Source organism: Octopus bimaculoides, chromosome 1 (genome assembly GCF_001194135.2).
Source record: "Octopus bimaculoides isolate UCB-OBI-ISO-001 chromosome 1, ASM119413v2, whole genome shotgun sequence".
In the NCBI taxonomy this organism is placed as follows: Eukaryota; Metazoa; Mollusca; class Cephalopoda; order Octopoda; family Octopodidae; genus Octopus; species Octopus bimaculoides.
In genome coordinates this window covers 126,039,367-126,053,615 of record NC_068981.1, presented here as the reverse complement: position 1 = coordinate 126,053,615, position 14,249 = coordinate 126,039,367, and the positions used below count along the sequence as shown (strand labels likewise).

At 33.6% G+C, this 14,249-nt stretch overlaps 1 protein-coding gene across 2 annotated transcripts in view; it reads left to right on the top strand.

Moving 5' to 3' along the window:
• LOC106878724 (folylpolyglutamate synthase, mitochondrial) overlaps positions 1-14,000 on the top strand; it is a 44,340-nt gene extending 30,340 nt beyond the window's left edge. For both annotated transcript variants that reach the window (XM_052970117.1, XM_052970108.1), the window contains 5 exons: positions 1,858-1,955; positions 4,561-4,613; positions 6,781-6,862; positions 7,123-7,186; positions 8,812-14,000. In XM_052970117.1, coding sequence (XP_052826077.1) covers positions 1,858-1,955; positions 4,561-4,613; positions 6,781-6,862; positions 7,123-7,186; positions 8,812-9,194 — 680 coding nt within the window. In that variant the 3' untranslated portion in view covers positions 9,195-14,000. The remainder of the gene's footprint in view (positions 1-1,857; positions 1,956-4,560; positions 4,614-6,780; positions 6,863-7,122; positions 7,187-8,811) is intronic.
• The last annotated feature ends 249 nt before the right edge of the window (positions 14,001-14,249 follow it).

Below are 14,249 nucleotides of genomic sequence, written 5' to 3'. Positions count from 1 at the left end.
AAATAAGAGTCAGTTAACATTTCACTGGTATATATATATATATATATATATATATATATCAGTATTGCTAGAAATAAGAGAAAAGTCAGATTATCGATGATTTTTTGTTTAGATGCTTACGCATCTTAATGCTCATTGGTTGTCTCACCGTGCCTAGGGTTAAACTCAGCCCACCTTGTCAGATTTCTGTTGAAACCATACTGTTTATGAAATCAGCGTATAATTTTAATGGAAATCTTATAAACTGACAGGGTGAGCTAAGTTTAACCTTAGGTGCAGTGAAAACCACCAATGAGCATTAAGATGCATAAGCATCAAAATGCAATATCATCGATGATCTGGCTATATCTGCTGCTGTAGGGAGCTTGCCTCCCTTGTCAGTTAAGATAGTGCTTCTGTGGTGATTGAGTTGTCTTGGCTCTTATTTCTAGCAATACTGGTGCTGATTAGTGACCTCTGTCACTTTAGTGATGTATATATTTCTGCCTTTAGGTTGTAAAATTGCGAATTAGCTACCCATATTATATATATATTAAATTAAAAAGCAAAGTCAATATTATTGTTACATAAATTTATTCAAGGTTACAATTGTTTTGAATGGTTAGAGAAACTGTTTCATTCCTATATATTGGTTTCTATGTATAATTGATAAATTAATAAAATAGTTAGTCCTTAATCATTCTCATCAGACCCTAAAGTTATTATGGGAAATTTTCATATCAGAATTGTAAATATCTAGAATTCCTCCTCCAGATAATTCTGTAGATGGAGCTTGTAGATAACTAACAAATCAAATTACCTTCTTTGATTTAGTATAAACTTGCCAATACTACAGCTCTTGACAGGTCAAGATCATATGTATACTAGTACTGTGAATATAGAGAGTAGGGAATTTGCTCTTATATATCTACTATTACCATCAATAGGAAAGTACAATATAGATAGGTTAACACAAAGAAGAAATGTCACTAAATAAGTAAAAAGTAACTAAAAGTAACTAAATATCTATATAGAAGACAACACAAACACTTTGTAATTTAATAGCTTTTAATGTGATACCTGTTAAACAGAAATTATTTTTATTTAATGAAAATTTAATAAAATCTAATCATAAATAAATGAAATTATGCTAAATACAACTAAATTGAAAACCTTTTCCCTCTGGCCATATTAGTAATTCTGAAAACTTTTGAGTGCACATTTTACATGAGTAGAAGCTTTTTGTTAACAATTTTTGTCCTGAAAATCACTTGCGTAAATTACACAAGTGTGCAAATTACATGGGTTTTTACAGTAATTTCCAGACAGAACCAACATGGCGGTGTGTGACATGACTGGAACTTTGAATATTAGACTAATCTCACATAAAGCCTAAGAAGGATTATCATTACTATCAGGTCAGTCTTGATACCCAAGATGCCACCAAGAAATTAAGTCTATTCCTTGTTCCTTTCATTAAGATATCATCTAACAATGGAATACATTGTTTTATTAACTTTTTTTATTAATTTTTCTTTATTCTGTTTATATATAAACACACACACACACACCCATTGTGTGTGTGTGTGTGTGTGTGTGTGTGTGTGTGTGCTTATGTGTACAGAAATAATATAACTAATATGGTTTTGAATGAAAAATGTTAACTACAATCTTTATATTTCTCTTGTGCCTTCACATCTTTCACTTTCCTGTCTTTACATCTCTCTGCTTATATCCACATATATCTACTGATGTTCACATTACTCTACATATATAAACATCTCTCTACTAATATTCACATATTACTATTTATATATTACCTTCTCTCCATTTATATTCATATCTGCTGTTTTCATATCTCCCAACAAAAATTCTCAGCTCTCACATCAAACCAATGGTTTGGACGTGTTCAGATTGTGAAAAGACACAACATAACATATTACCTTGATGGTGCACACACTGAAGAGAGTATAATGGTTTGTTGAATTACTTTCTTTATTCAATACTAGCTGAATAGCCCATTGTTGCAGGGCAATTTTTACAATATAAATTTTTGTCTATTCCATGTCAGACCATGCCTTTCTCAACAGATAGGCCTTTTGATTGGGACAGATTTATGCAATTTTTCGCCAAAAAACTTCGTTGAGAATTTTTTACCTTTTTAAATTATTTACATGTCTGTTCGACCATTTCACATGACTTTATTCATTACAATTTATTAAAATTTCATAAGTTCTTACAACTTTGGTTGTCATAATGCTTTGTTTTCGTTTGTTTAATAAAAATTCCTCCTCATAATGAGTTTGCTTTCATTTTGTGAGAGACAGCTATCATGCAGAAAAGGCCAGCTCCCAAATCTTGTTTTCTGATTAGGTAAAGTTGATTAAACTTTAAACCCCAGTAACATTTTTCTGTGATTTTTCTGGAACAAATAAATAACAAAATTAGATTTGACGTGGAAAATTATTTCAATAAACCAAATTTGAAAATTTTCACATAATTTTAAAATTTCACAATGTGTGACAACAGAGAAGACCCTACAGAAGTAGAGAGACAGCCAGTTATAGGACGTGACACACACACACACACACATTTACAAATGTATACCCATTAAAATGGTGTATAGTAGACATATGTGTGTATATATGTATGTATATACATATGTATATATAAATACATGTATGTGTGTGTGTCTCTGTGTAAGCGTTTCTTTGTGATGGGCAGCAGAAAAGTCACCTATGCCCTCTCTCCTTAAAGTTACGTATTCCTCACACCCACCTTTTGTTCTCTTCCTCAGCATTTTAAAAGTTAGTTATGTGTGTGTGTGTGTATGCATGTACCTAGGTATTTACGAAAGTATGTATGCAGTGTTACTTCTATATCTATGAATGACAGCTGTATTAACATTATCACCCCACTACCATTCCATATTTGTTGCTTACACAACACTGTTCTCCCTTTCCCTGATATTAGCCACACTCACTATGCCACTACATTTCTCTCACACTATCACTCTTTGTACCCTTTTCATTTTATCAAATAATAGCTCAAGCCCCCTAGGGGGCCCATTATAAATTTTTATTAAAATCCAATTAGCCTATAATTGAATTGGATGTTAGTTTAACATATATGCAGAATTTCATCAAGATTGGTTCACTGGTGTCGGCAGCAGACAGATCAACAAACAAAAATTGTCATTTATGTATAAGATAAAGAGATACTATATGTCACCAAATACATAGTGACCCTAAGAATTATATTTTTGTTTTTCATAATGAAACCTTTACACACTAAATTTTCTCTCTATTTAATTTATAAAGTATAACAAGGTAAACCAAAATTATTGCCGTTATTTTCTTTCTGAAGTCTATCCACCCACTCTCATATAAAATACAACTAATTTTGTTAAAGAAACTTCAAGCATTTACACAAAAAATATACAGTGCAAACTAAAGTAGCAGATTTACACTATTTTACCACAACACAAAATATCTAAATATACCACAATATTAACAGTCTAAAAACACCTTCCTGGAGTGAACATGCTTCAAATTTATACACAATATTCACATTGCTGCAGTGCAAGAAACAATGTTACAATCCCAACATCAGTCATCTTAAATGTCTAATTACACTCAGATAAGCATTAAGCAACATAATATACAGAAAATCATGCATCTAGTGCATAGATGTCACCAATAACTGGCACTCTGTCAGACAACAAGGGTTTCAGTTGATCTCATCAACTGAACAGCCTGCTTGTGATATTAATGTGCAAGTGGCTGATCACTCTACAGACAAGTGTACCTTTTAACATATTTTTCGAAGAGATTCAGCGGACACAGAATGTGACAAGGTTGGCCTTTGAATTACAGGTACAACTCATTTTTGCCAGCTGAGTGGACTGGAGCAACATGAAATAAAGTGTCTTGCTTAAGGATACAACATGCCACCAAGAATCAAACTCATGACCTTACAATCAAGAGCTGATAACTCTAACCACTAAGTCATGCAACTTAACTGTCACCAATAACACATATTCTATATTAGGGCATAACAATGCTCTAAAAATACAAACATTTAAAATAAAAGTTCAATGACTTTTCATAAATCACAATAGTTGTAAAGATTTATAAAAACACAACTGAAATAGTATTTAAAAAACCTGGCACTCTGTTATGCCCACCTCAAAGAATCCCTGAAAGACTCATTCTTTGCATCAACAACCCATGCATTCTTCTCTCTAACACAAAACACAGACTCAGACTGACATCTCAAACAGAATACAGTAAAGAAAGTGAAATAATGCATGTATTAAGAGCAATCACAGGCACCTAATTTGTTCCACAGAAGGAAAAAATTGCAGTTGAGTACAAACAATTCAGTAGATCTGTTATCCTAATCCTGCCTGGATTAATCAATCCATACTTGTCATTAATTCACTTCTTTAATGAAATACAGTATTATTTCTTTGAAATGTTTTCTGGTTTGTTACTTGGTTTTTGTACATAATGTATTCTTGTTATGTATTCTGATACATATGCTTACTTTGATTATATGGTTTTCTTACATATTTTGTAGTTGTGTTGCGAATGGTTTAAGAAAAGATCTGCTGAAGAGATAAGATCTTTATCGTAAGTTCTGAAATTTTCTTCCATTTTACCATATTCTATACAATATTCTGCACTGTCACAGAGAAAGAAGTAAGTTTCTTTCTGGGTGACCTCCTGATATGGTCTCAATCCTAACTAAAACTACCTGGCTCAGTATTATTTTTGTATTTGTTTGGTATGGAAAGGGTGTGTCCAGGCTTTCACAGGATTTCTAAAAAGTGCTGAAACTAATGTAGTTAAAAGAGCAGTTGAAAACCAGTGGCTGCAAGGAAAATGGGCAAAGAAAGAAATCTTGAGGACTGATGTACTATGAAGGAAGAACTTGAATAGTGATTAAGGTTTGGCCTTTTTGAACAGAAATTGGGTGACAAAAGAGATATAAGTGAGTTAGGAGCATCTGAGTGGTGATGGTACAAGGCTAGCCACAATCAAGGAACAAAGATCACTGTAGAAGTGGTGCAAAATGTAGAAAGAGGAAACAACTAATCTGTGGGACAGAGGTTGAAGTCTCTGCACTGCTATACAAAGACTCTCACTTTATAATAATCTCTAGACATCTCCGACATCTGAAATCCAGATTTATGTTGTGGTTGAATAGATAAGATACTAGCTTGCTGTGCCTAGATCATAAGTTTAAGCTGAGAATTTGACATAGTAAATCTTTAAAAAAATCTCCAATTCTAGTTTCTGTTTCAATTCTGTAATAATCACTTCTGTTCCCCAGAACTGTTAATCTTTGTGGTACCTCCAGTTAAACCAATCCAAAGCATTTGCCTTCTTTCTTTCATCTTTATAGTAATCATTCAGAATTGTTTTAATTTTCTGCCTGGCCCTCTCTTTTCCTGAAGTTTATCCTTCTGGTTTTCCTTTGATCCTTGCTCATGTTTTCCTTCTAGAATGCTCTCCTTTATGCCTAATACATACATACATTCATTCATACATATAAGTACAGAGATATACTGTCTATCAATGTGTCTCACACTTATAAGCACGAACACACACACACACACATACATTCTCACTCAGTCACACACATTCATGCACACTCATACATTCTTTCATATATATATATATATATGCATACTTTTGCACACTTATAATACCCATATATTTTCATATATTTCCACATGTAAACACTCACTCAAACATGCACTTAAAACACACCCTTGTGTATTTCAGCATACACACGCACGCACGCACGCACACACACACACACACACACACACACACACACACACACACACACACCATCTCTGCATACAATTTCTGAATTACATATTGCATTTGTGAACGATATCCTCATTGGTTACAAGTTTGTAATAGACCCATCACTGACTCACTGCATTTATGAATGTCAGAGTGACAAAGGAAAGCAAAGGAAAGTTTCTGCAGCATGGTGGAATAAATACAATATATATATATATTAAAAAACAAATGGAAGAAAATGCTTTGAGAACTTTATTCTGGATATAAGTAAGTATTTACATTTCTATCAAAATATGTTACTGGTTTCAATAGCATTAAAAAAATCAATTTAGTCATGCTGAAATTAAATAAATAAATCTTTCATGATACAAGTTTTGGAAGTTCACATTTCACTTACAAAAATCACATGGTGTTGGTGTTTCACTAATGGCTGTAACAGTTGTCAGCCTAACTTGTAGTCGTAGTTGCGGCAAATTAGCAAAGATTGCAGTAGCATTGGCAGTAGTTGTCTCCATTGTTTTGCTACAGGTATTTAAATATGGTTGGTATTTGGTTATAAAGATTGTTTGTTTGTAGATGCATTGCTGCTGAGTTGTGCAATTGCTAAATTGATACAAAAGGAAAATTTTAAAGTTTGATTGATTTTATTTACTTGCACATGTGTCTGTATATTCATTGAATCCTATTTGTGTGTATTCCTGTATCCTAATTTGTGATCTATGCATAGCCATGCAAAATAAATATTCATAATCTAGCCAAAAGGATTTGCTCTCTAGCATCAGATGCAAACAACTGTGATGTATGACTCCAAGAGCTGAAGGATACACTCCTTGACACTATCCTTAATTGATAATGAAACAGGATTAAAGAAAAAAGATGGAATGTTCATGGCTGGTAGAGTCGACCTGAGGCTAAACAACAATGACCACCAGAAAGGAATATATTAACTGATTCTGTGAAATTTTATGTTTGTTTATTTCAGTGATAACCAAAAAGTGGTGAAAATTTTGATGTTTAATATCACTGGGGCACGTAACTCTCTTGATTTACTGAATCATCTAAAGGTAAGGATATCTATTCCACTATAAGGGGGGGGGGGGGAAGGCTTTTTTGCATTGGTATGAAAAATGTGACATTGATACATTTTCAGGGAATATTAATGATTCTAAATCAGCTGTTTCTAATAGTAATGATTTTGTATATTGAGTAACTTAATTTTAACAAGAATTAATTATATTTAAAATCATATTAATAATTAGATTACAAAACTGTAACAAAAATTATTTGAAAAAATAAACACTAGTAAAATTTTATTATTTTTCAGGAGTGTAACTTTGATTTGGCTGTCTTTACTCCCAATATATGCTACAGTGAGGAAGTTATAACTGGTATGTTTATAATTTCAATTCAAATCATTTTAGATGTACAAGTGGTAATCTTCTGTGATCTGTTATATATATATATCTACCATTTTCTTGACACTGTGCCAGGCTGGTGAATGACAAAATTTGTTGGGTATCAGACTAGATGTTATAGGATTTTAGTTACAGGACTTTACATTCTGAGTTAAATGCTTCTAGGGTAAATTTTGTTACAGATTGTTCCTGTTTTCAATCCTAGATCAGCCCCAATTGAACAGATTTATTACCAAAGACATTCCAGCTGTGAACATCTTGTCTTTGATTCAGATATGATTTATCTTGAACTACTGTAAAGACCAAAAAGATGTGATTTGAAGGTAATTTAGCCCTTTCTTCTGGGTCAAGCTACTACATGGGGTCTTGTGCTGGTTACATAATGAGGTAACTATAACATACCTGGAATTGATTGAATCCATTATATTCCACCCCTTATAAATTTTATAACTTTTAGCAAATGTAAGAAATATTTTATTAGCATCATGAGATGGCAGGCAAGTTTCAAGAATGAAACAGTATCAGGTTAAATGCCTTAATGTATTTAGATTTGCTCTTTAAAATTCTGAGGCAATGACTTGTGACTGAGACCTTTGGAAATATGCTGTGCGTGAGAAGACCTGGCAAGACAAGTGAGACCATAACCAATGGCCTTTACCAAGGGTGTAGCCAGCCCACTTATGCATACCTTTCCGTCTTTGGACACAAAACCCTGCTTGTGAAGACCTGTTGAGGCAAGTGAAATCGAAATCAAAAATTGAACCAAGTTCATTGACTGGCACCCATGCCAACCTTCTTTCATTGGACACTAAACTCCACTTGTGAAGACCTGTTGGGGCAAGTGAGATCGAAACTGAACCAAATTCGATGACTGGCACCCATACCAGTGGAGTGCTACAGCACCATCCAAGCGGGATCACTGCGAGAGCAGTGGTCTCGCTTCCGTGCTGGTGGCACATAAAAAGCACCATTTGAGCACAATCGTTTCCAACTTTGCCTTACTGGCACTCATGCTGGTGGCATGTGAACAAAACATTGGACTGACTCCTGTGCAGGTGGCATGTAAAAAAACACCATTTGAATGTGGCTGTTGCCAGTACCGCCAGAGTGGCCCTCGTGCTGGTGGCACATAAAAAGCACCCACTACACTCTCGGAGTGGTTGGTGTTAGGAAGGGCATTTAGCTGTAGAAACTCTGCCAGATCAGATTGGAGTCTGGTGTAACCATCTGGTTCGCTAGTCCCCAGTCAAATCGTCCAACCCATGCTAGCATGGAAAGTGGACGTTAAATGACGTTAAAAGTCTGCCTTTCACAGGATGTACAATATGTTGCCATCAAATATTGAACACCATATACAAGTCTTTCAAACCAGCTCTGTAGCCATGCTGTACATACCCACTTTGTTTAGTATGGTACTAGGAATATTTACTGAATTCAAATTACATTTATGCTTGAATCAATCATTTTTTTTTTTATTATATTTCAAATGTACCTGGCTATGTTGATGTTATGTGGAACACCTCCAAAATAACTAACAGACCAGCTTTTAAAATTTCTTTTATGTATCTCAATGTTTATTTTTCTCTTTTGTTCTTCAGATCAATTAAAGCTTGCTGTTACTACACATGATGCCAACAAAGTTTGCCAGACAAATGAAAATTTCTGGAGAAATCTTCAGTGTAACAAAAGCAGTGGAGACAAAGACAAATTTCTTAATAATAATAATAATAATTATAAATATAACGAACCTAATCAACAACCAAATTCAGATGTAGCAGAATCTGAAACGCATGTTTTTGAAAGTATCCATGACTGCATATTTTGGTGTAGTCAAGGCAAAGATAAAGCTTTAAATAAACGTCTCTCTATTCAACCATCAATGCCATCAATACTGGAAGAAGCTGATCATGTCCAAATCTTAGTAACTGGTAGCCTTTACTTAGTAGGAGGTGTTCTTACAATATTTAGAGACTCAGTATAAATCTTGTTCCCTTAAAGCAAACAATATGTATGCCTTATCTTGAGAACAATTCTGAAAGACAGATTCAGAGTTGTGGTTATGGAAACTGTGTTGAATATTACAAGACACAATTGAATATGAATGACTTTGCCATTAATTAGCACTCTGCAATATATATAAAATGACATACAACATTTAAAAGAGTTGGGAATGTTGTAGAAGTGCATAAATTGTAGAAAATATTTATTAGCCATTTTAGGATTGCACAAAGATTGTCAACTTCACTTAGACATTTAATATTTTAGTGCAGCTTTCACAATGAATGTTTTGATATTAAATAACAAATAATAAATGTTTAAGTGAATTTAACTGTCTTACTGTATTTTAAAAATGGCTAACAGGTCTTCTATGCTGCAATCATTTTATTTACAACACACTGTCCAAGACCAAATCCCTTGCCTGGCCAGTATGCCTTCGAAACGTAGAAAATATAGAATTAAATTTTTTTTTAAACTATTGTAGTGGTGCTATATAGCATGGCCAGAGTAGAATGGCTGGAACCATGAAAAGAATAACTGGTTATTTTCTGTGATTTGGTTATTATTTCTTTCACTAACAAGACTTCAAACATGAATTGTACATTTTCTGATTTTTAACCCTTTAGCATTCAGATTATTCTGTCAAATGTTCTACTTTTTCATTCACATTGTTTTTAATTGATCATGAACTATCTGGTAGCTTTGGGATTTTGATGATGAAAATGTATATCATTTAGGGGCATTGACGAGTAAGTGTGATAGGCTGGATCTGGCTGGTTAGAACATAAGGCAGAAAGCTTATTTGGGCTGGATATGGCCAGTTTAAATACTAAAAAGTTAAACTAACCATATGCAGCCCAAATGCTCTATCTGTTCAAACTGTCCAGACCCAGCTTCTTATCTCCAATTTCATTCTAAAAATAGACAATCATATCATCAAAATCTTGAAGTTACAATATAATGCATGATTAATTTAAGAAAATGTAAATAAATAAGCATTACATTTTTCAGTAATATGAATGCTAACATATTAAATTGTACAAAGAGAATAAATCCTCTTTTGAAACCTTATTTAGCTTATATTCAGACTTTAATTGTATTAAAGTGCCTAAGTTTTATGTCTTAGTTAAAGAGGGATTGCAAAAATCTATGAATATGTTTTAGGGCTTTAGCTAGAGGAAAAGAAACGATTCATGAGTTATTGCCAGAATGGACTCTACTAAATACATCCAAGGACCAAATATTGATATTAAACTGGGTAGGGAATTAAATTGTATCACCCAAGAAGAAATACAATTTATCTGAGGAACTTTCCATATAGTTTTGGTCCACCTAATTTCATTTACAAGCTAAAGTGTCCAAAACAAGTGGTGGTGGTCACTTTTTGTGCATTCTCAAAGTTTTGTTTATATTCTGCCAATAAATTTTGATTTTTTTTCTTACTGCAACAAATTCAGTTATGTGCTTGAATTGAATTTACCAGGATTTATTAGCCATGAATATGTTTCAAGAGAATCTGACAACTCCATCTTAAGTGATACAACAATGCTCACAATAAGATATACAGGGTGTCCACAAAGTCTGGGCACATGACGATTAACACATGCTTTAAGAAATTGTTATTTCTTATATTTAATTGTTTATGTTATGATTTTATTCACTCCATGTACCCAGTCTTTGTGGACACCCTGTAGAATTAGCAATAATGTTAAGTAAAGGAAAATATTTCATTATCAGATTAGTATTGGGACATTTATAAGTACACAAATGTACTGATATCGGATCTATGGCAGTGGATACTCCAAGTAATGATTAGTACTGTACTATGTACATGACTGACACACTGAATTTTTTCTCAATCGGGTCTTATGGAGGTAAGTAGGTATCATGTAAACACTTACTTATGTAAACACTTACTTATGTAAACTGCAGGAGCACCACTTAATTATTATTGAATATTTCTATTAGTTTGCAATTCTGAGCTGATGTTTTCTCTAGTTCAACAGGGCTCTAATAGAAAACTTGCCAAGATTCAAACCCTAAAGTTTTAGTATTATTCAGTATTTTTAAAGCATAGATCATGACCTTGTCTCTCAAGAAATTTGTTTTATTTAGACATGTTTATCTTGGCAACAGTAAAATTGGTTTATTTGGTGTTTTTCAACTAATCAGAAATATCAGCTTGCTCTTTCTAGCCATCACTCATTTTCTTCACTTCTATAAAAATAGACGAATGGATCTGTAAAAGTTTGATAGTTGTTATAGAGAGTTTAGTCTCTCTATCACCTTTCAACATAATTATATATGAAGAGACATTAGAACAATTAACAACATAATAAAAAGGTTTTATTTATGATGATGCTTGGTTATTACATATCCTGTGTCACTCAGCTTAGCAGCCGCTGATTAAGTTGTAATTGGTATTGGAAAGTTTAGAGCTTCCTTGATGCCTGCCAGAGAAGCAAAAGGCTATCATATCGATAGCATCGTGGTGAAGAGTGCTTTGTTGAGGAGCGAGGAGTTGTCACGTAGAAGGTCTCTCGCTCAACTGGCTTAGAAAGTGAAATAACTCTTTAAGTACTAGTTTTACTACGCATGCGCACTCGAGGGGCTTCCGGTGGTGAAGTCCCTTGCGCATGCGTAGAATAGTACTTCCTCAATGGCGGCTATAATTTCACGCCACTACAGATCTTTCACCAGAATTGAGTTGCAGGTGTAGTTTTCAAAAGAGAAAGAATATTTATTTAAGACAAGAGAATGCTTGACCCTCAATTTTGGCTGTAAAATGAGAGTAACCTGCAGCAGCAACACCACCACTGACTGCTACCACTACTACTACAAGTAACAGCAGCAAGAAACTATCAATGTAATTTGTGACAACCATAACTCGCTTTACTATGTTGTCACCTCAGATACACATTGTAGACACCTTTCAAAAACTTCTACCAAACAACCAACAAGTTAAACTGATGCTAATATACACACTGCCAAGCAGTTAAGCCAAATATATTCACACAGACACATACAACAGCATAATATTAGTAGCATTATTATAACAACATTAAGGCAGCAAGCTGGCAAAATCGCTAGCACGCTGGGTGAAATGCTTAGTGGTATTTTGTCTACTGCTATGTTCTGAGTTCAAATTCTGTTGAGGTGGACTTTGCCTTTCATCTTTTCAGAGTTGATAAATTAAGTACCAGTTGCCTACTGGAGTCAATCTAATCAACTGGCCCCCTCCCCTAAAATTTCAGGCCTTGTGCCTATAGTAAAAAGGATTATTACAACAGCATTATGCTAGCAGTTCAACCAAATGTATACTGAAGTTTTCTTTACTAAAGATATTTTAACTTATCTTTTCTCTGTTCCAGTAACAATTCAAAACTATTTTCTATAGCATTTGAAGAAATAAATATTTTTTTACATCTGAGAAGCCTTATTCCTTTCAAGATATCTCTCACTCACCTTTCTTCTCAACAACATGCCTACTCCAAACATAACAGCTGATCTCCACCAAAAGACTACAAAGTCTTTCTATTCATTAATCTAATTAATACACCTGAATGTTACATAATCACTCAAGTGGCCAGTCTTTAATTATGGTGAGCCTTGCATGAGATCCAATTTTTTGAATTGATAATGACTTACATGTAACTGTATCTTTAGAGTAAGCTATTTGCACTGACTAACAAAGCTGTTCCACTGAATTATGTCAAAGTGGTGGTGGTGGTGGTGGTGGTGGTGGTGGTCACAAGGCTACTAATTCTTGGATGGTGAATATATCAACCCCGGTGATCACTCGTTAACCCATTGTATTCATCCTTTATTATTCAGAGGAATATTGTCACTGACTATTAGAGATGTTCAAATGAATTATATTGTAATATTAGCAATAAGTCTTGGGCGTGGACTATAGACACAAGCATGCATATGTGGTTAAGAAGTCTGCTTCTCAACCACATGGTTTTGAGTTCAATGCCACAGTGTGACATCTTGGGGAGGTGTCTGCTACTTTAGACTCTGGCTGACAAAAGCCTGTCATATATATATATAACCCATGACCGTTATTTGAAACGACCAATGAAACAGATCTATGTGTTTCAAATTTTATATTAGTTTTGATTGCGTTGTCATTCCTTTCCTATTTCTAACAAAACTGTCCGATGAATGGGAATGTGAAACTCTGAGTAACAGTCTTTTGTTATATTTCTGCTGCTTTTAAATAAAGTATATATGTATATATATATATATATATATATATATATATATATATATATATATATATATATATATATACAATGAAAAGAAGAAGACAACAAAAATACTTTAACACATCTTTAATTATAAGTTACACAAGCTTCCATACCATCTCCATTTGCAACACCAGTTTACATGAAAATTCTAAAAAGAAATTACTTAATATATGCGGTTTTAGGTATTGGAGAGGCACTTCCTCAGACTTACATCAAAGCATGTTATTACACTGTGCATCTATCAGATCTTGATAACAACAAGGTCTGATAGAAGCACAATGTAATAGCATGTCTTTGATGTAAGTCTGAAGAAGTGTCCCTCCAATGCCTAAAATACAATCCAGTATGTATATGCTGTCATTGTTGCATTGAGGTAAAGTACAACAAATAAGGTACAGCAAACAAATATCATTTGTTACTCTGTCTGAAGAATTTCTAATAGGAAATTTCTTACATGTTTATCTAACATGTAAAACTTTGTAATTCCTATTAGCAAATGAAACATGTGTAATGGTGAATAAATAATACCAACAAATTTTCCAATTTCCTGTTTTGTTTTATATATACATAAAGTCTGTCATATGTGTGTGTCTGTGTGTAAGTATGAATGTGTCCTTGTCTTGACATCATGTGATAGTTTTGAATAAGTGTCACTATCATACAAGTAGAGTTATTCATTTCTATTATTTTGTAAAAAAATGTCTTGCCATGGAGAAATAGTACCTTGCTTGGAAACAGGTGAGAGTTGGCAACAAGAAGGACATCCAGCTGTAAAAAAATCTGCC